Below are 20,651 nucleotides of genomic sequence, written 5' to 3' on the forward strand. Positions count from 1 at the left end.
GAGAGCGAGAGGGAGCGGGAAAGATAGATTGAAGGTGGGGGGAGTAAGAGATGGGTGTAGTAGAGAGTGGTGGGGGTTGAGCGCGTCGAATCAGAGGGTGGCGGCGTGTATGTCGGGTGGTGGCGTGCCGGGCGCTGTCGTCGGAACGGACGCCCGGGCCATCGGCGGCAGGAGCTCGCTCGTCGTCGGCTTTCGGTCGGCTTTCGGTCGGCTTTCGCGGAGGATGTCGATGGGTCGCGTGGCGCGCCCTTCGGGGGGTTGCTGCCTGCCAAATAAGTGTCGTCGTCTCCCGCGATACGACTTTACGCGTGTACCGATAACGCCGATTTTACTTTAATAGTTACATCTCGTCGATTAGTTTTCTTTTTTTCAAAACAATCGTACGAGAAGAGTTAGTTGTTTACGAGTCTTCTTATTTCTTATAAGATAAGGCTCGGTGAATGCGGAAATACAAAACAGAGAGAGGGAAAAGAAATAGAGAGAAAGAGGGTGAAAAAAGGGAAAGTAAGAGGTAGAAGAATGTATTGAGATTAAATAAAAACATAATAGAGAAAGAGAGAGGGGAGAGAAAGAGAGAGGGATAAAAAATAAATAAAGAATAGTAGATATTTATATATATATATATATAATTACGTAAATAATTGTAAACAAAAATATTGAGATTCCGAGAAAAGTACGCGTGCGTGTACCTAACTATATATATATATATATATATATATATATATATATATATATATATAATAGTATATCGTAGTAGCGATTGTAGTAATAGTAGTAATAGTATAATAAGGGTAGTAGTAATAGTAGTAGGATTTTCTTCCTTCGGATTGTTTTCTTTTATTTTTTTTTTATTTTTTCATCCACCGAGTAGTTCTCTCTCCCTTTCATTTATTTCATCTGACAAGGGAGAAAGAGAGAGAGAGAGAGAGTAAAAAGCACGTATAATATGGAGCAACGGCGAATCGGAAAAGTGGAGGGAAGCTGACGGATCCTCGTACGCCGCGCTCGTCCTTGAACGGCTTGAATGGACACACACGGTAGTGGATGAAAGTGAAAACGAAACTGACCGTACACCAGGGGCGACGTGGGGGAGGAGAGGTGGATTCTCTGTGATATGGAAAACGTCGACAGGACGACGACGAATCCTTCCACGACTTCCTCGTAAGTTTTTCATCCCCGACCCCTGTTTCTTTTTTTTTTTAACTTATCATCCTATATTTTAATTTCTTCAAAATTCGTTCGCCAATAATTAGAAAGAGAGAGAGATTTCTATGTCGCGTAAAATCGAATCATGATACTACCACCTATCATCGAATTATATTTTCTTATATTTATTTGTTGTTTCTTTTTCTTTTTTTTTTTTGTCATGAATATATTTAGGAATTAAAATAAATCGTTTTGCACTGGCACGGCCGATCGGACAAGTGTCCCCCCTGCCGTAGATGAAAGAATGAAAAAGAAGAGAGAAAAAAAAGAAAAAAGGTAAAAGTATAATATAATGATAAAATAAAAAGTTTTCGATCTAATATATATATATATGAAATTCTTTCGAATCGGTTGGCGGCGAATCTCGCAATTCGATTTATCGCGAGGAAAATTTGTATTTAACAAGTGTCAATAATTTTTACAACCACGCCTCTATCGGGATATACATATACATATATACCTATATATATGCATATATATATATTTAATTTATATCTTGTCGCGTGACTATAGAAAGATAAGAGGGCGTACTAGAGCTTCTATTACATATATATATATATAAAATATGTGTATGTGTATTTGTATATTATATATAGTGTATGTATAGTCGAATGAAGAAAGTGTATGAAAAGGTAGTATTGTCGATATAAAAACATAACTACCAGGAAGCATGAACGCGATGGGAAATGCATTGCCTTTCCCTGCACGTAACAGAAACGACGGAAAATCGTTGCGCTGCGGAATTCTAGGAAAAGCTTGCTATACTATACCCCGTGTATATATTTCTACCCTGTTAAAGGGAAACGCGTTTATTAAATGTATGTTTATCAGGAAGTAGACATTTTCTTTACTTTCTCCGACTTCTGTGTCTCGTAAAAAAAAAAAATATATCATCGATATTATCTTATCAAATTGAATAATATAAATATATAAAAAATACAAAAAATTTCCGTATAGCGAACGTGTAAAAGGAAAGGAAATGTAAAGGAAAAAAATAAGAAAAATAAATAAATAAATAAATAAATAAAAGAGAGAAAAATATTTGATATCTTTTATAGTATAGCGAATATTTCTCTGACGTACTACAACACGGGGGTCGTCCGACGAGGAAACAACATTTGATGTCACGTATAGGAGTCGTAAAACATTCGAAGAAGCGAAGGGTCCAACGTGGAATGGCGTTCTGAACGATGTCATACGTACGGTGGAAGAACGTTCATTGACGTTCGAACTCCAGCATCCATAGCGTGTAGAACAACACGTCGATGGACCATGAAGAAACGAGAAACTCACCTTAATAGTCAAATGAGTTGCTTTCGAGGTAGGTAGTAGTATGCCCCATCTTCTTCTAATTTCATATTTTTCATTTTTAATATATAAACCTAATATCTAATTACAATACACAAAATAATAACATTTATATTCATAAAAATGAATGTCCTCTTTTAATCAACGTAGATTTGTTCGTTTTCGTCGTTGCGTCATTTTTATTTATTTTTTTCTTTTTTTTCTCGACGATGACGACGACGACTACGACGAGTAGAAGGAAAAAGAAGCCTCGTTTCGGTGGTAGGAAAGGCGATCTGTCATTCAAGGGCGATTCTTTCAGGCTACAAACCCGGTGGATCGTGTGTGCAGGGCCAACCCTCTTTAGAATTCCCCGTCCGTGGAGTAAGGAGCTCGTAAAAGACAAAGGGGGTTGGTGTTAGAGAGGGGTGGATGAGCCAAAGCGTGCAAGAGAAGGAGCAAGAAGCAGAGAGAGAGAGAGAGAGAGAAGAACGGAAGAAGAAAGCAAGAGAGAAAGAGAGAGAGGAGAGCCAGCTAGCTACTGTTGGGGTAGAGAGGGGTGAACTGAAAGAGACAGAGAGATAAGAAGAGAGAGAGAGAGAGAGAGAGAGAGGAGATAAGCAAGATGGGAGAAAGCTCACCGGATCTTAGCCTCCGGCTTCGACGTGGAAGCTCGGACTCCCGAGACTCCTTTTACATGGACTTCGCTCAGGTATATACAACAACTAGGATACCTTGCTTTTGCCTTTGGCATCTTCGTGATATCGTCTATCGTTAGCTCGTTAACACGAGATGATCGTTCCTAGAGACGTTATTAAAAAACCCCTCGAGCTTTTCGAGATATAGGATTTTAATATCGTCGAGGGATGCTACTACCTATTTTCTCTATCATAGTTTTTTTTCTTTTCACTTTACGTACATTCGTAGATTGTTTTTCTTGTTCTTCTCTATCATTGCTCTTACTGAAAGATTATCCTTGATAGCAGAATTATTATTATTATTATTATTATATATATATATGTACGTTCTATCCCATTGAGATAGGAATAAATTTTGTTAAAAATATCATACCGCATAGGTGATATATCCATTCTTAGAATAAAAAACCCTATGACATTTTGTAACTTTTAATAAATCTTCGATAAAAACCAAAATACATATAGAGATACAGTTAGCTATCAGAGAGAACGATGAGAGAATCGAATAGTAGAGAAAAGGAGGAGGAGAAGAGGAGGAGGAGGGAGGTTAGTTCGAACTTTATCGATTTTCAATGTATTCGATGAAATTGTCATCGGTCTCAGAGTAGAGTTGTCTAGTGTAGAAAAATTAGTAATCGTACGTTGCATTGTTTATTTTCTTCACGTTATTTTGTTCGTTCGTTTGTTTGATTTTGAATAGGGTATCGATTCGGACATAGAAGAAGTGGCCAGGCCAGGTGACAATTGCGACTCGTTGTTGGAAAATCAGTTGGACGAGAATGGTTGCGACTTACCGTTATTGGAGGATATTACCACCATCCCGGAGGAAGCATCGGAAGAATTGAGGGAGGAGGAGGAAGCGGCGGCAGCATTGGAAGCTGCCTCGCGTATCACCGACGTTCCTGTAATTAGTATGGATATTATGGATAAAGGTAGCATAGCAAGTACGACAACTACCATGACTACGATGACCACGACTATGATGACGATGACCACGACCGGAATGATGATCACAATGACGAACACGACTACCGTTATGACGACTGCTAGCCCTTCCTCGACAACTACAGGTGTTGGAACATTCTTAACTGCAGCTGCTGCAGCAGCGGCCGTTGCGGGCACAGCTAACAGGCAAGAGTGAGTAATAGCAATTAAAGGATTTCCTTTTTCCTTTGCTAATACCACCCTCTTTTTCGTATCATCGTCCCGAGCGTTATTCTCACCCCTTTTTCACTCGTTATCAATATTTCCGACCATTAACGAACCACCCCCACCTCAACCGACACCGCGGTGTCGACCGGCTCTATTTCTTCAAGTTTTTCTTCCCATAACCCCTTCATTTTGCTGCTTAAACTTCAGCGAGCTTGCTGAAAAGAAAAAAGGAAAAAAAAAAAGGAAACGATCATCTGAGCGAGTGTACACGTAGGAAGAAATATATATATATATAACGCTCATGTAAATATATACTTAAATTCTGGTCCCTCTGATGTGTTTGCTAAAAAGATTAGACCTACCCCTTACGTCGTATTTTTTCAAAATCCCTAAGATTTTACCATTAAGTATGTTTATTGCGTTATATAAAAAATGTTGAAATAATTATATTATATAAATAGTAATCACTTTCTTGGATTTTTTCATTCGTATATAAGGCGTATCAAAAGTGATTTTTTTAATTTAATATTTGATAAGTAGAACACACACTAAAAAAATGCATTATATTTTTTTGCTATTTAATTTCAGGAACGCGTACGTTTTGTTTTTGTTTTGAATTGTTCCGTATATCGATCCCGACTTCATGACTTTGACCGCGGCATCGTGACGCGAATTATGTCCCCCTTATACAATCCACGTCCACGTTTACTCACCCCTTTTTCTCTCTCCCTCTCTCTCTCTCTCAGAACGTACGTGGACCGTCCGCATTCCCGCACGACATTAATCACTGTCCGCGATTAACGCGCATTCCCCTCATCTGTACTCACGGTGAATCTACGATTTGTAGGTAAGCGTTACGGTTAAACGATTTTTGACTGATCGGAATATCAATTACACTATCCATTTCTCTAATAACACCTTGTATAGATACGTGTATACGTGTCAGATGTATAGGAAATTCCGACCACCCTTAACCCCATTATATTAGGCTGTCCCATAAGTTCTTTCCACGAAACACGCTATGCATGGCTCAACAATTTTGGAAAGAGAACATAACGAGGATTTCTGAGAGATGTGAGAAGAACAGAACGGATCATATATTGTAAAATGCGAGCGTCTCCAAGCCAAACACTTAAATAGGCATTCGTGAGAAAATTGGACGGTGGGCCATGGATAGCTCAATGGTTAAAGAGCAGTCGTCCGGAAAGTGGAAAATTCGGGTTCGAGTCCCGGTCCAGTCGGTCCAATGGCCCAATTTTTTTACGAATCTTACAATATAATACAATAAATCAATTTGAAACAATAAATATCGTCTATTGATTTTCCATCAAAAAAAAGGAAGGAAGGAACTTATGGGACAACCTAATACATAAAACTATCACGTGTATTTTATTCACCCCCGTGTTTTTGTTACCTTTCAATGAGAAACAAATCGATTGGATCGATCGATCGATAGATCGATCTGCCATTTCCTCATCTATCGCTTGATCGATTTAACTTCGATCGACTCGTTTATAGAGAACTCGATTACTTCCGCCGGATATCGAAGAGGAACTCGCAGATAGGAGCAAGCCGGGGCGTACGTTCCAACAGTACCGAAGGTTAATATTGACCTGTCACTTCGTTATGGCTTTCGAACGACCTTCGCATACACATACACATATATCTAGAGAGAGAGAGAGAGAGCATCCCTTTTGCTTCCGGTGAAGTGTCCTGAGCTAGTAGTAGACTTAACCCTCTCCCCCTTTCACTCCCCCTCTCTCTCTCTCTCTTCGATCTACCCGGAAAGCAGCTTATTCCGTCGATTTACGTGCAGATTCAATCAACGTAGAAACATACACGCTAAAGAAGAAGACGCATACTTAATACATATATGTATATACACATCTTTCTTTATAGATAACTTTAACTATAGGTATAGATCAACAAACTAGATTACTAACGATAGTTCGTCTTGAAAACTCGTTTACCAGTCACTCACCGTTAAAGTAAATTTGTTCAAGCAACCGTAAAGACCATTTTCCAAACGTTGCTCCTTCCGGAAGTATAATTATTCGCAAAAGCAAGCCAGCCCTCGGACGTTGCTGCCTATCGGAAAGATTCCTTCCTCTTTGGAAGGAGTGTTGTTACCTCGTTTAAAATGAAATCGATTCGATCTACTTTTCACGTTGAATTTTCCAACAACGATCTTTCATCTAATTCATTGAATAACTTCGGTTCACGTTTTTAACGAGTTATCGAAATTATTCAAATTTTTATTTAGAAAATTATATTACAATGTGATATTTTTGTTCATTTGTCTTTCGTTAGATTTTTTCGAAAACATTATTATTATTGATCGCATTATCCGTACGAAAGATGAAATTCAATCAAAAAGATCTTCCTTCACATCGAAAACTAATAATTAGATTTATTTAAATTGCACAACAAAAAATCATAATACTATCAGACCCTACCCAAACGATATATACTTCGTATAAAATATAATACAATTTTAATCCTAAATACAATTTCAAGATTTTATCTAATATCTTCTTGAGATAGCTATCGATTCGTTCGATTAAATTTTTATTTCTTTCTTTTTTTTTTCTTGTCCCCGTTGAAAATGACGTTATTAACAATAAGAGGAGACCACCCACCACCACTACCACCACTACCACCAGTTGTAGGTTACGGCACTGCCAATCTCATCTGTGGCTAACGAGCTCGATATCAAACGGTCGTGGTGTATCCAGAGATAATGGTTAGGGGGTGACTGAGAAAAAGAGAGATAGAAAGAGACTGTGTGTGTGAGAGAGTGAGAGAGTGAGAGAGAGAGAGACATATATACCATAAAAGATATATGAGACTAGTTACGAACTTAGTTCGCGATGACGAGGAGGAGGGCCTCAGTCTGTAATGCGGGGTCCGAGAGTATCGTCTCACGAGCCGGAGGGCCGTGATTGTGTCATCCGCTGGTGAGGGACTCTAATACATTTTTACCAATCTTTTTCAACGAGGTGACTGAGAAAGAAAAAAAAACGCGACTCAAGGTCACGGATAATGCTCATCAAGGAGACTTCCCTCAGGTACTCTCTTCGTAATTCGACCACTTCCCCCCTCATTTTCTTTCCCATTTAATTACATTTTTTTGCTTTTTTTTTTACCCGACACTTATCTCGTTTCATTCGCGCAAGATCGGTATTATTATAAAATGTCGACAGATTATTATTCGAAATATTTCATTATCACGTTTTTCATTTCATTGTCGTGATCGTGTGTTGTATTAAAAAATAAAAGAGAGCAAAATATTAAGAGAAATAAGAATACGAAATATAATAATAATAATAATAATAATAAAAAATAATTTCAGGCGTTATCGTGACCTATTGTTAATTTGATTTATTTCGTAAAAAGATATACGAGAATACGTGTCTGTGTGTGCGTGTGTGTGTGTGCGTGTGTATGTGAATGGAAGGTATACGTTTAAAGTTAGATTTATATATATGTATAGAGGTGGTATGAAAAAGACGTTTGAAGTATCGAATCGATGATGATAGAGAAAAGGGTTTGAAGAGTAGCTTGAAAAAGCGATCGGATCGATGAGATCGTTGGTCCTTAACGCGAAACGGATTACAAAGTAGGAAGCAAGGGAGATAAGATAGATAAAGAGACAGAGAGAGAGAGAGAGAGTACTTTCGAGAGGATTTCTCCTCGAGGAGAGATATTTAGAGAGAGGGATGAAAGAGAGCCGTTTATTTCGACAAAAAGAAGAAAAATAGGAAGAGGAAGAACGCTTTGAAGAAACTTTTTCCCTTGTCGGTGGAAAAAGAGTTACTATCCGTAATAATAATAATAATAATATAAAATAGTAATGGTCACAATGTGGAATAATAGAAGAAGATCTAAGGAAAATCAAATTGTTCTATCTTATTCTTAAAAGGAAAAAATAAATCCAATAGAGGAGTATTGAATTTTAGGTTTGAAACGAAAAGAGAATTATTGTTTCGTTTTTTCTGATAAGAATTATGTACAAATGTATAGATTGATTAGATCAGAAAAAAATAGTGAAACAATATAAATGATAATCTATGAAGAGGATTTATTCTTTTAGTTTATTGAACACGTGTAAAAAAATAATAAAAAAGATATAGAGAGAGAGAAAGAGAAAATAATTCAACAAATGTGACTTTCGCAAAACTGCAGCGGACTGCTGTTAACGTACGAGAAGAAAAAGAATAAAGGAACGAGAAGAAGGATTCCTGAGGGATAGCCTGAAGGGTTTTTGCGAAGGACAGGAGATTCCCTGAGAGGAGAATGAGAACGAATAGTGGGAGAAGGAAAGGAAGAACAAGAAAAAGAAAAAGAGAGAGAGAGAGAGAAAAGGGGGTTGGGAAGGGTAACTTCTCAAGCCACGGACATGCTACGTTTCTACAATGAGAGGAGCAGCACTCAACCGGTGAATCAACCCCTCACTGCCCTCCCCTATACACCAGCACCCTCTCATGCTCGGCTGCTTCTCCAACACTACGTGATTATTTCAAAAAGCTTCGAAGGTACACGAGAGAGATGAGCCCTATGTTCCTCTTTCTCTTTCCCTTTCCCTTTCCTCTCGCAGCAAATCCTCCTCCTACACCTCCTCCTCCTCCTCCTCCTCTCCCTCTTCCAAACCTGAGCACTTTTTTTTGTCCTTCTTTCTCCTGTTAGGCGTGTGCGTGCGTGGTGAATTCGTCGCGCGAGTACCTCGTCAAAAGGACGAGGTACTCTTCTTCTTCTTCTTACTCCTCAAAGCTTCTTTCCCAACCTACTACGAGAGAACGTTGCTTCTATTGGATAGGTCACCATACTGCAACTTTTTTCTATCATGCATGTGTATGTATATATACTTATGTTATCCACAACTTTAGTATATTTATCTACGTAACTTGTCATATACCTGTTTTTTATTCATTCGAATGAACCTACGACGAGAATCATTTTCACGTATTCGTATAATAACGTAGGGTAAAAAACAAAATTTAAGTCAACTTGATATTATAAATATACACACATACATACGTCTGGGCTTGTTCGTTTATTTTTTTTCTCTTTTACTTTTTTTCTTATTAGATCTTATTCGTTAAAAATGTATATAGGAAAATATTGATCGAATGGCAAATAATATCGGAAAGTAGTTCGGGTATCGAATATATATAATACTTTTTTAGAATAGAATTCTCGGATGTTCTAAATTAAAAATATATATATATATGATATCGTAGAGATTCTAATTTGATTTCCTTTTTTTACGAGATTCGATATTGAAACGTTTAAATCGTCGACGACAAATATACTTTTCTCTCTGTAATACAATTGACCTGGATTTAACTAACGAATCACATCGGTCGTATGCTTTTTCGAGATACGTCCTAATTTTTTGTTCGCCTGAACGTTCCAGATACGCGATCGCGAGTTCAAATTCTTTTTATAGAATCATTATGCTGAAATATTCAATTTCTTATCGATCGATCCCGATATCCTAGAGAAAAAAATTGTCAAATTTCGTTGAGAAAAATTAATTCCCGAGTATTATTATCAACAAAAAAGAGAATCACACAAGTTTAATAATTTATCGAGTGTCACGTTAAGAGAGAATATAAATTAGGATTATTATTAGATAAACGGTGGTAGAAAGTGTTACTTGCTACGTCATCTAATGACACTCACATACCCATCAGTACTAGTAGGTTTCTTCCTGCAGCCAGTGTCAATGTAATGTGTCAAACGTTATAACATCGTGTTGACCTTAAAGCAAACCTCTAGCGACCTGTTCACTCCCCCCCCACCCACCCAACCCCACCCTGCCCCATTGAGATTTGACGTAACGAAAGTATTCGTACTTTGTTTCTTTTTTTAATCAAACCTTTACCTCTATTACCATAATTTCAGTTACCAACTGTGCAACGCAAAACTAAACGCGCCATTTTTTTGTCTCCACGGTTTTTCTCCTCCTCTTCTCGGATATTAAAAATTTCATTAATTCTTTTCTACGTGTGCATACAACACTTGAGGGGTTGGGGGAGGGTGGGAGGGATGAAGGGCATAGAACAATAACGAGCCGTTCTCACGCGAGATTGTATTATTTGTTTCTTTTTTTCTTTTCTTTTTTAGATACGTAGATATGAAATACGTATTATAGAAAAGAATGAAAGATCGTATAATTAATTTTCTATATATATACTATTTTATTATATTAATCTATTATTTTTCTATTTATATATATATATATATATATATATATATTACCTTTCTCTCTTTCGTATTCAACTGAATCGATAATCACCCTACACGTAAATTTTTTTTTAAATTCGCTAAAGAAACTCGTACAACTTTATTTTATTTCATCTCATTTGAACTCGTTCTAAATTCATAGACGAGAGTGGTCTCGTTAACTTTATAATAAGTTCTTTTCAAATAAAGAAATAAAGAAGGATAGAAAGAAAGAAAGAAAGAGAGAGAGAGAGAGAGAGAAGTATGCGTGCAAATGACAGATAAATGTCCATTGAAAAAAGTTTCAATGCGAAATTATCGTGGACCGACGTTTCCTTCTTTTTTTTCTATTTCTATCTCTATTTCATTCCCCCTTCCCCTTCCTTTTCCTTCCCTCCCCCACCCCAATTTCTTTTTCTCTCTAATCTAACAAAAAGAACGGAATAGAACTAGTACGATCGATCTGAAACGTTAGAAAAAAGATAGTAGAGTAATGTTGTCTCGTGAGAGGGAGACCAATTATCTATTTTCCTTTCTTTTATATATATATAAAACAACGATCGATAGAAATTCGATAATAAAGAAAGAAGGAGGATAAAAGATAGTAAAACTCTTATGAGATAAATCAAAGTGTTCTTCTAGCAAAGAGGATTTTTTGTCCCCTTGGGTTAGAGTAGTTTAGAAATGAAAAGAAACGTGACTCGCGATTGGTTGGTCATGGTATGGGAATTAAGAGACGTATAAGGAAGATTTATTTATAAAATAGACAAAATAAAGAAGAAACATTGTTGGTTTGTTTAGCTGGCCAGGATTGCCAGGCGCTTTGCCATCACCGGCCTCGCCATCTGCGGTAATCGTTTCACCGGAAACACTGTCTAGACACAGTAGTAGCTCACCCTCACGTGCCCATCATCGGTCACCTCAGTATGCATTGGCCCTACCATGTTCCTCACAGCCGATACCAACGGTTTGTTATCCAGCGACGAACTTTCTCGAGGTAACGGACGATCGCAAGTGGAAGAATCTTGGATGGTGAGTAGGGTCATATTTTTACATCTAATATCTTATTTATATTCATTTTTTCAAACAAAAATATTTCCCCAATCGATCCTGTTCGTCGTTAGAACAAAAAGGGGGAGAAAAAACGATAAACTAATTTGCAACACACCCTGTGTATAAGATTGAACAAACGTTTACTATTGGAATGAATCAAAAAATTCGTGAATTTATTATTCGCGTTGTTTCAGAGATAGCATAATTTTTATTGAAGTACCTAAATATACAAAATTACTTTACACGAATAATAATCATTCGTTTCCTCGCGATTGATTTTTATTGTGGATATAAAAAAATAAAATTCAACGGATACGATAGATAAATTCATGCATAGGTGAAATACGTAGGAAATGGAGGAAGAAGAAGGGTAGATGGGTGGGTGGGTTGGTTGTACTTGGTTAATATCAACCACGGAAATTTCACGTGATCCTCCGCGTTATCCTGACGGACGTCTGCACCGCAATTACCGGTACTTTAGGAATTAAACACGGCCGGAGTCGAGGCACGCGATTACGCGTAATTGAGCCAATTCTTAAACGGGGGTTGGAGAGATGTATTTGTGTCCAATGGGTATCGTTACAGTTTGAAATATACGGTTGAATATATATATCATGAATTCCTCTCTCTCTCTCTCTCTCATTCTATCTTTTTTTCTCGCGAAAGTCGTAAATTATAAACGTTTTTCCGTCGCGTTCGCATACGATTTGCCAGACGAAAAAAGAAAGAAAGAAAGAAAGAAAGGGAAGAGGAGAAGAAGAAGAAGAAGAAGAAGAAGAAGAAGAAAAAGAAGAAGAAGGAAATAAAAAACCGTAAACGCGAAATGACGCGAATTTATTTCGGTTTAGTTCCCCCCATTCTCCATTTCTAGCTTTTTCCCCTCACTCCACCCTCTTAATCCACTCCACCCCCAAGCCTCAATCCCCATTCCCATCCCCCCATCCCCATTTCGTCTCGTTCACGAAACGAGAAAGACGCACGCCTCGTTTCAACTTCAATTTCCGTTTTTGACGCAGCGACGCTCTTGCAACGACCCTGAGTGCCCTGTATGGAAAACTTCTCGTCGTAATGGGAATCGCCTTTCCCATGGCGGAAGTGATATCAACCTATATACCACCGTCATTCTACGAGGCGTTCTATCTTTACTTATACTTCGGTAGCATGATTTTTCTCATGTACATGTACGGTATGTTACTCAGGGATGGCAAACCAAAGTCAAGTAAGTTTCATCATTGATTTTTCTTTCCTTCGTTTCGTCGAATAATAATTATAGAATGAATTTTCAATCGAAATTATTTCTTCGATTTCGTTCTTCGTTAGGTTATAGTTAATACGAATTAATCTGTGGTTTTTTCTTTTTTATTCCATAGAAAAACAAAAGGAGGTATGCGATTTGGATTCATCGAGATCATCGAGCGGTGCTGGAGGTGACAGCGATGCACCCGATACCGGATATCCTCATATTCCGATAATACGTCCGATTCAACATTATGGTAGTTTTTATCTTCGAATGGGTGCCGTTGCCTTTGGTATCGGCTCGATGATCTATTCTGGCCTTGAATTTGGCCAATATTTCGAATTGGAACGCAACACCAAGTGTCACAATATCATGCTAGCGTTGACACCTGCCACTAGAATGGCTTTCATCTTCATACAAATGTACTTCATTTTTTTGAACAACGAGGTGAGACCAAACGAATATTTTGTTTATTTCGAAAGATTCGTTTTTTCTTTGCGCGAAAATAAATTAAACAAAAAAAAAATAGAATAATATTCAATCGATATATATATACAACCCTTGTATATATAATAACTGTGTATTAATATGCTTGATTATACATCGATGAAAGCCGGCCACGAGGTTAATGAAACAGAAGGGTGAACAACCCCGAGACCACTCTTACCCCAAGCAAGTTTCTTCTTTGATCTTCCCTTTTGCTCGTAAAAGCGAAACGAGAAACGAATCGATTAGAAACAAAGTAATCGATATCATAACTTTGGACGTTATAATATGTAGACAGTTAAAACGCTTGTTACACGTTGATCGATGCAACTTGATAGAAATAATCGGGAAAATTGAAGGATTTAATGTTTCAGCAAATGAAAGTTCATCGTCATCGGATAGTAGCGCGTTTCGGTTTGATGCACATGATCGGTACGAATCTCTCAGTTTGGTTGAACGTATTGGTTCAAGAAACGAAGCACGAGATTCTAACGTTTTACAATCCGGAGAATAATTCTCTAAGGATTTCTCATAGATTAGGTAAAATAATGTTTCACTTTTTCATTTCTTTTTAATTATTCTATGTGTTTAGTTCGTACGTATTAACGAAACGTTGAATTATTTCAGGTATAAAGGGTGGATTCCATCTCGGCGGACAAAGTCATATTCATCAAGGTGAACACGTGAGATTGCCGAGAGGATTGAAGGGTCCCCATCATATGTTCGAATGTAGAAGAACGAATATCATGGGATCTTTGGTTCAGGACGCCAGCCCATTTCTTTTTCCTTGCACGATAGAGTATAGCTTGATATGCGCAGCCATTCTTTACGTCATGTGGAAGAACATATCGAAAAGTATGTTTGCCAAAACAATGACCCCACCAGGATCGCGTCATCACGCTCATGCATACAGGTAATCGAATTAACGTGATAATTAGCTTACGAATAAGTATGACATATTAGAATCTATCTACATACGTAAGAATAAAAATACAACACACGAACGTTTTCGACAGAAGATCGCCGCATCATTACAGCGTCGATTGTGCCCGTGCTCACAAAGGTCTATTCGTCGGGATCTTCATCCTGGTGTTAACTATAATATCCTTAATACTCTTCTTCGTCCTAATATCTCGTCCAGAGTTGGTAAGCTTGGCGGTAACCGAAGTTAACGTTTGCGAGTTGACCCTTTACGGAATGTCGACGTTGGGAACATTGATAGGAATGTTCCAAATGCGTAAACTACGTTACGACGGTGGTAGGAATTTGGAATTGGACAATATACTTTTAGTGGCAGCGCAAACCGGTATGTTCATTTATTCGACGTTTACGATCATCGGTGGACACTTTACATTGGAGAAAAACACCGTCCTGGTATTGGTGACTGCATTGGCCAGCGTCGTACAAACAACTTGCCAGACCATTTTCATTTTGGACGCATCGAGAAGATCCGTGGCCACGGCCAAACAAATAAGAAGGAAACCGGGTAGAGAAATCGTCACGTTCCTTCTCGTTACGAATTTAGCTATGTGGGCTATCAACACGTTGGAAAAGTCACGGGCCGAATCGCATCCGGTGCAGTTGCATTTTTACGGGCTTTGGGCGTGGACCATAATAACGCACGTTTCCATGCCGTTGGCAATATTCTATAGGTTTCACAGTACGGTGTGTCTATGCGAAGTGTGGAAGAGAGCTTATAAGGTTAAACCGACCTATATGTGACGTAAGGGGTCCCGTGAAGTCGTCTGGAAGACCACGGCCCCTCAACGACCCAGAACCTTGCCGGCTAAACTCGACGCCATAGTTGAGAACGATCCGGCATCGTATTTCATTTAATTCAACGATAATATTCCTTCCAAAAATAATGTTTTCCTAAATCCCTTCTCTTTTCACCTCTCCCCCTTTATCTCTATCCCTTCTTAGTTCTGAAAATAATAAACGAAGTATCTTTCTCGTTTTCGTCGTCGTAACGCGCGCACTCGCATAACTTTTCGCGTTATCATTACGAAGTTAAATTATATCAAAGTAGCGATCGTTCGATTCGTCGGAAACGATATCATACTTCGTTCCTAGATAGAATTATACGTAGATATGATAGGACGATCATTCCATTGAATATTCGTCGGAATTTTCGATTAGATGATTGCGTGGTATAGTAAACGGTGACAACCAACAACAAAAAACTACTTGTTCAAATAACGATTTCGTATTCAAATCTCGTAATAAGAACTATACGAGGAGGATGATATCGCAATGTGTTATCCCTTTCCCGTGATCCTTGTTCGATTCTACGATCCTATCTCAATAATAATAATAATAATTAATTAATATCATCATCGTCATTATATTATCATCGTCATCATCGGTAATCACTTTCTTCGCTCTCACGGACATCCGTCTTCCAAGTAGTACAAACTACACAACTTAAATAGTACTTGTCGCGTCCACGTTAGTGATTTTCGAAAATTAATAAAAATGAAAAGAAATAAATAATAATAATAAGAAAAAAATAAAAGAATAATTAATAATACTAATAAAAAAGAAAGAAAGAAAGAAAGAAAAGAAAGAAAAGGAAAGAAAAGGAAAGGAAAAATTTATGGAAATAAAAAAGTATCCCACGAAAACGGGTTGCGAGTGATAGTCGATTATAATAATTGAAAACATTAGGGTCACAGGCCGTTTTTATAGTAGATTATTCGTCGTTATTATTTATCGAACACGTTGAACAATAAAAAAAAACAAGTCCCGTATCATTGATATCGCGATCTGATTAATATACGTACAACACTTATTTGCATGCAATATGCAAGAAAATATGACACCTAGATTTTATTAATTATTCTTATATATACGCGGGAATATATCATCGGCCATGTATGATCCGTAATTATACGATAATAACGTATTTTCACGTTATTTCGTTTATTTTTTTTTTTTTTTTTTCTCCATCGAATGGAAATAATTATTCTATATAGCACGTGTCGTCTCTCGTTTATTTCTACGCGCACGAAGGATGATACGCAAAACACTAAACACAATTTTAATATAAATATTATATTATAATAATACGAAGAGTTCAAATATATTTCTCAAATATCACAGTCATTTTTTTGTTTTTCTCAATTATTTTTTATTTTTCAACCGCTATCATTCTCACCGATAAAACCGTCGTGTCATTTTCTCGAGATATAAATATTCATAAATATGTACACTTACAATACATAGATACATACATACATACATACATACATAAAAAAAAAAAATGCATATAATATAATATATTAAAATAGAAAAGAATTAAAAAAAGAAAAAAAGAGAGAGAGAAAAAAAATGATATCGTTCGGAGAAAAGTAAAAAAGTAAAAAGTAAAAAGGAATAATAAAAAAAAAAACATAATAATAATGGGAACAGAGTACAATGGCTAATCATATCACGAAGCCTTAAAATCCGTCGAGAGTGCTGTCCAAAAAATGGGGATCAAGATCGATAGCGATCGAGATGCGATTACCTACTCGAATCTTTATTATTATTATTATTATTATTATTACGACTATATTATAATTTTTATTATTAATTATTATTATTATATTCAACTAATGAACGCCAGAGAGAGAGAGAGATTGAGAAGAAAAATCTCACGTGAATGTTAGAAAGAAAGAAAGAAATGAGATACGAGTTATATGTGTAAGAGTGTGTGTCAGAAATGAACGTGTCAGAATGTCAGAATGTCTGTCTGTGTGCGTTTGCGTGTATTTGTGTTTGCACAAAGTGGCAGAAAGAGATAAGAGAAAGGGTAGAAAGTCGTAGTAAGAGTATATTATAGTAAGAAACATTAATAGTTAATGCGTGTTTCGTGCTAGACGCTTTAATACCGTACTGTTTATCGCAATTGACGATATATATATATATATAGTTAATTAATCAGTTGGAACGAACGATCGGATTTTTTTGTAAAATATATATAATTAGACTAGTCTAAGGACGGTTGTAAATACGGAAAAGATATTCTCGGTGTTTAGACTAGTTGTGTCGACATGTTTCTCTTCTAATATTATATATGTATATATATATAATATTCTATATATATATATATATATATTTATTATTGCGTTGTTCTATTATAATATTTATTGTAACATCGGATATAAGATTTTAAAACAAACGAACAAATGAAAAAAAAAAATACGCGCGAATAACGTTACGTTTATTAAACTCAAGACTCGCGACGAGATCCGGATTAATTTTCGTTGTTTTATCTTTCATTTTCATCGTGTTTCTTTCATTTTTCATCATCTTTACATCTTCGTAGCTCGTATATATTTTTCAAAGTATAAATAATTTGTCTTTTTTATTATAATCTCTCTCACTCCCTTTCTCTCTCTCTTTCTCTCTTTCTTTCTATTGGTTACGCGTCTACATTCTTGATGCACATTCTTGATGCACCTGTTAGAGTTGAAAAAGAAAACATTGACAAGGTCTCGGCGCGAGTCTTTCTTTCATCTAGATGATATTTTAAAAAACGCAGCGAAATCATTCATCGCAAAATAACGGAGAAGAAAAAAAAGAAAAGGAAGGTAAAGAAAAACGGAGAAAAAGAAGAAGAAGAAGAAGAAAAAAAAAAACGATGCAAGATATCTCTTTATATGTCACGTCTCTAAACTGTACTTTTTCTATGTCCGCATACTCTAGTTCCTAACGCAATATTTGTACTCTTATACCCTTTGTACTATTTGTACCTTACGAATTGCAATACACTCGTCCGCAATAATATCGAGCTGATGATATTTTATTTTAAAATTAATATTACCTTTTTTTCAAAATTGCATTTATACGCGCGTGAATAATACATGTGTGTGTTCGCGTGTGTGCACAACGGATAGATCAAATTGAATCAATTAATATTAACATAAAAGTATTAACAAAAATTGTTCAACCCTGTCGAATGAATCGTTCGTTGAAAAAAAATATATATATATATTTAAAATATATATATATTTAAAAAAAATAAATAAATATATATATATTTTATTAAAATATATATATATATATAAAAAAAAATATATATATATAAATATTTTAGGAAATTATTTTTACGTATCATTTACGTAAAGTGCATAGAGATGCATTAATTCTTCTTACAAAGAAAATGACGAAATGATTACTGTAACAGGCTGGCAAAAGGTAAGAATATATACGGTAGCACAAAAAGAAACACACATTTGATCTTTTATATTCTTTACAAAGGAATATTCTCGTGAGAAGATCTAATAGAAATGATTGAAATGTTAGTTAGTTAACCTCGATGATAGAATTCGAGAGGACAAGAATGAAATCTCGGTCACACGTTCGGTGGAGCTGACCCAAATACTTTCGCGATTCCGTTAAAACGAGATCACGTTCGTGATATCTCTCGACTTGGGGGGGAGAGGAGGGGGAGGGGGGACAAGCTTTCTTCTTCCGGTCCAAGGTCATCTGGTAACCGACCCCCGAAAGAGGAGATTCCAATGGAAAGGATAATCGATTCGCATTGCGATTACTTTCTCTTAGATTCGAGAAGTTAATATGTTTGATGATACATTAAAACAAGGATCGATAGACAAAAAAATAATAATCAATCTTCAAAAAAATAAGATCATCCCTACTTGTTCGTATTTAATCTCGCGAAAGAAAAAAAAACGAAGTTGATTTACGAATAATCACAGCAGGATGTATAACATTCCTTTCAGTCTACGCGCTTCGAGAATAATTTTCTTTTACATTTTTTTTTCGTTCAAATTGAATTCGAATTGAAGGAGAAACGATTGGAAAGATAATCTCGAGCCATTAAGGTTCGTTGAATTTGAAAATAACTCTTTGAGTGAATTTATACGACCGCGATTAACCCCGAAGCGTATCGTAGAATAGATTTAAAACAATGAACGTGAAGGTTGGTAGTTGGGTAGAAGGTAGGCGTTAAAAGATTCTTTTATTGGTTAATCGTTAGAAAATATAAAACAAACGTAATTCGACACGAAAGATTTACGAAGGCACCTACGTAAATATCTAATACTGTTTAGTCGTTTGAAAATACTTACACGCGTGTTAAAAGGGATGTTGGGAAGAGTATTACGTGTTACGTAGGAGAGAAATAAAGAGATAGAAAGAGATAGAAAGAGAGAGAGAGAGAGAGAGAGAGAGAGAGAGGGAAAGAGAGAGAGAGAAAAAGAGAAATAGAGAATCATCGTAGTAGCAGATAAACGATTGCTTTCATACACAATGTAAGCAAGTGTATTTTTCTAATGCTCTCTCTCTCTCTCTCTCTCTCTCTTTGTGAGAGAGGTTTCCGCTTGCATAAGAGAGCGTGCGAACGTAACGACCCTTTCCGTGCATGATCGTTAGAATTATATTTACTTCTATTCATTCTTGCGTTGGTCGATCTCAGGTAAGCAGGTGAGAGTGGGTGTTGCTCGGTTACTATTGCCAAATACTATACTCTCCTCGGACGATGCTTCTCGATCTTTAACGATCGTTATCGGTGACGCGCAAACCTTCGAGATTTATCTCATCGTTCGAGAGAGATCATTATATTATGCATTGGGTTAAATATACCTTAATGATTATATAGAAGATGTAAGTAGATGTAATAGGTGGAACGATCAATCGTTAAATGTTTCAATTATTCGATCAGAAAAATCGTAGTATTATTTTATAATCAAATAATTATTAATATTCATTTTCATTCGTGGTATATTAAGGGTGAACCAAAAATTCGTGCGTTTATTGCATTGAAACCTTTACTTTGAAACTGCACAATGTGTATTTGTTTTTTTTTTTTGTACAATTTACTTTGGAAATATTAAGGAACCATGAGGCAAGTCTAATAATATTTTGAAAAATGGTAAGATTTAAAAATGCCAACGATTTTAACGAATAACATTTGAATCGAAGGATCTTCTAGTTTTTCTCTGTTTTTGTTTTACATTAATAGGAGTCTGAATAATTATCGTAAAGAAACGTAGTTTTTCCGACAGGTAAAGCACTCTAGCTGAGTGATGAAGTATAACGAATCTGCCGTTTTATGACGCCGCAAATAGGGAAAGTAAGGGACACACACACACAGATACACACGCGGGGAGAATTCGTCGCGTCCCTTGCTCGTTTAGGTGAATCCAAGCGATCCGTGGCGGTAGTGGCAGTAGATCGTAGGGCAGTCCTTCCTCCCCGTAATTACGGACTAAATCCACCCCTCATGGGCGTTGTCAGGGTCGCTACATTCAAAGGAGGGCGCAGATTTTCCGAGAGTATAACTCCGGCGTAACGGCTCT

The 20,651-nt window shown here is 36.6% G+C and overlaps 1 protein-coding gene and 1 long non-coding RNA gene across 5 annotated transcripts; both read left to right on the forward strand.

Annotated features, from left to right (window-relative positions):
* The first annotated feature begins 871 nt into the window (after positions 1 to 871).
* Positions 872 to 15,857, forward strand: LOC122523621 (proton channel OtopLc-like). 4 transcript variants are annotated; one of them, XM_043645493.1, is made up of 11 exons: positions 872 to 1,161; positions 1,381 to 1,482; positions 2,265 to 2,527; positions 2,750 to 3,205; positions 3,892 to 4,328; positions 11,373 to 11,603; positions 12,641 to 12,843; positions 12,995 to 13,308; positions 13,722 to 13,887; positions 13,975 to 14,260; positions 14,364 to 15,857. In XM_043645493.1, the coding sequence occupies exons 4-11, from the start codon at positions 3,119 to 3,121 to the stop codon at positions 15,067 to 15,069; spliced, it is 2,430 nt and encodes an 809-aa protein (XP_043501428.1). In that variant the 5' UTR covers positions 872 to 1,161; positions 1,381 to 1,482; positions 2,265 to 2,527; positions 2,750 to 3,118; the 3' UTR covers positions 15,070 to 15,857. The 4 variants fall into 4 exon arrangements, with proteins under 4 accessions (XP_043501428.1, XP_043501431.1, XP_043501429.1 ...); XM_043645496.1 differs by having other exon boundaries at positions 14,367 to 15,857; XM_043645494.1 differs by having other exon boundaries at positions 2,816 to 3,205.
* On the forward strand, positions 6,948 to 8,682 carry LOC122523628. The gene is made up of 2 exons (XR_006305337.1): positions 6,948 to 7,411; positions 8,529 to 8,682. It is a non-coding gene; the product is annotated as an uncharacterized LOC122523628 (long non-coding RNA).
* Positions 15,858 to 20,651: the final 4,794 nt, after the last annotated feature.

The sequence above is a fragment of the Polistes fuscatus genome, unplaced genomic scaffold (genome assembly GCF_010416935.1).
Source record: "Polistes fuscatus isolate 324 unplaced genomic scaffold, CU_Pfus_HIC Scaffold6, whole genome shotgun sequence".
In the NCBI taxonomy this organism is placed as follows: Eukaryota; Metazoa; Arthropoda; class Insecta; order Hymenoptera; family Vespidae; genus Polistes; species Polistes fuscatus.

Coding starts and splice junctions, on each gene's coding strand:
- LOC122523621 (XM_043645493.1), top strand. CDS start 3,119: ATGGGAGAAAGCTCACCGGATCTTAGCCTCCGGCTTCGACGTGGAAGC. Junction 13,309..13,721: donor TCATTTTTTTGAACAACGAG/GTGAGACCAAAC, acceptor TTAATGTTTCAG/CAAATGAAAGTTCATCGTCA. Junction 14,261..14,363: donor CATCACGCTCATGCATACAG/GTAATCGAATTA, acceptor CGTTTTCGACAG/AAGATCGCCGCATCATTACA.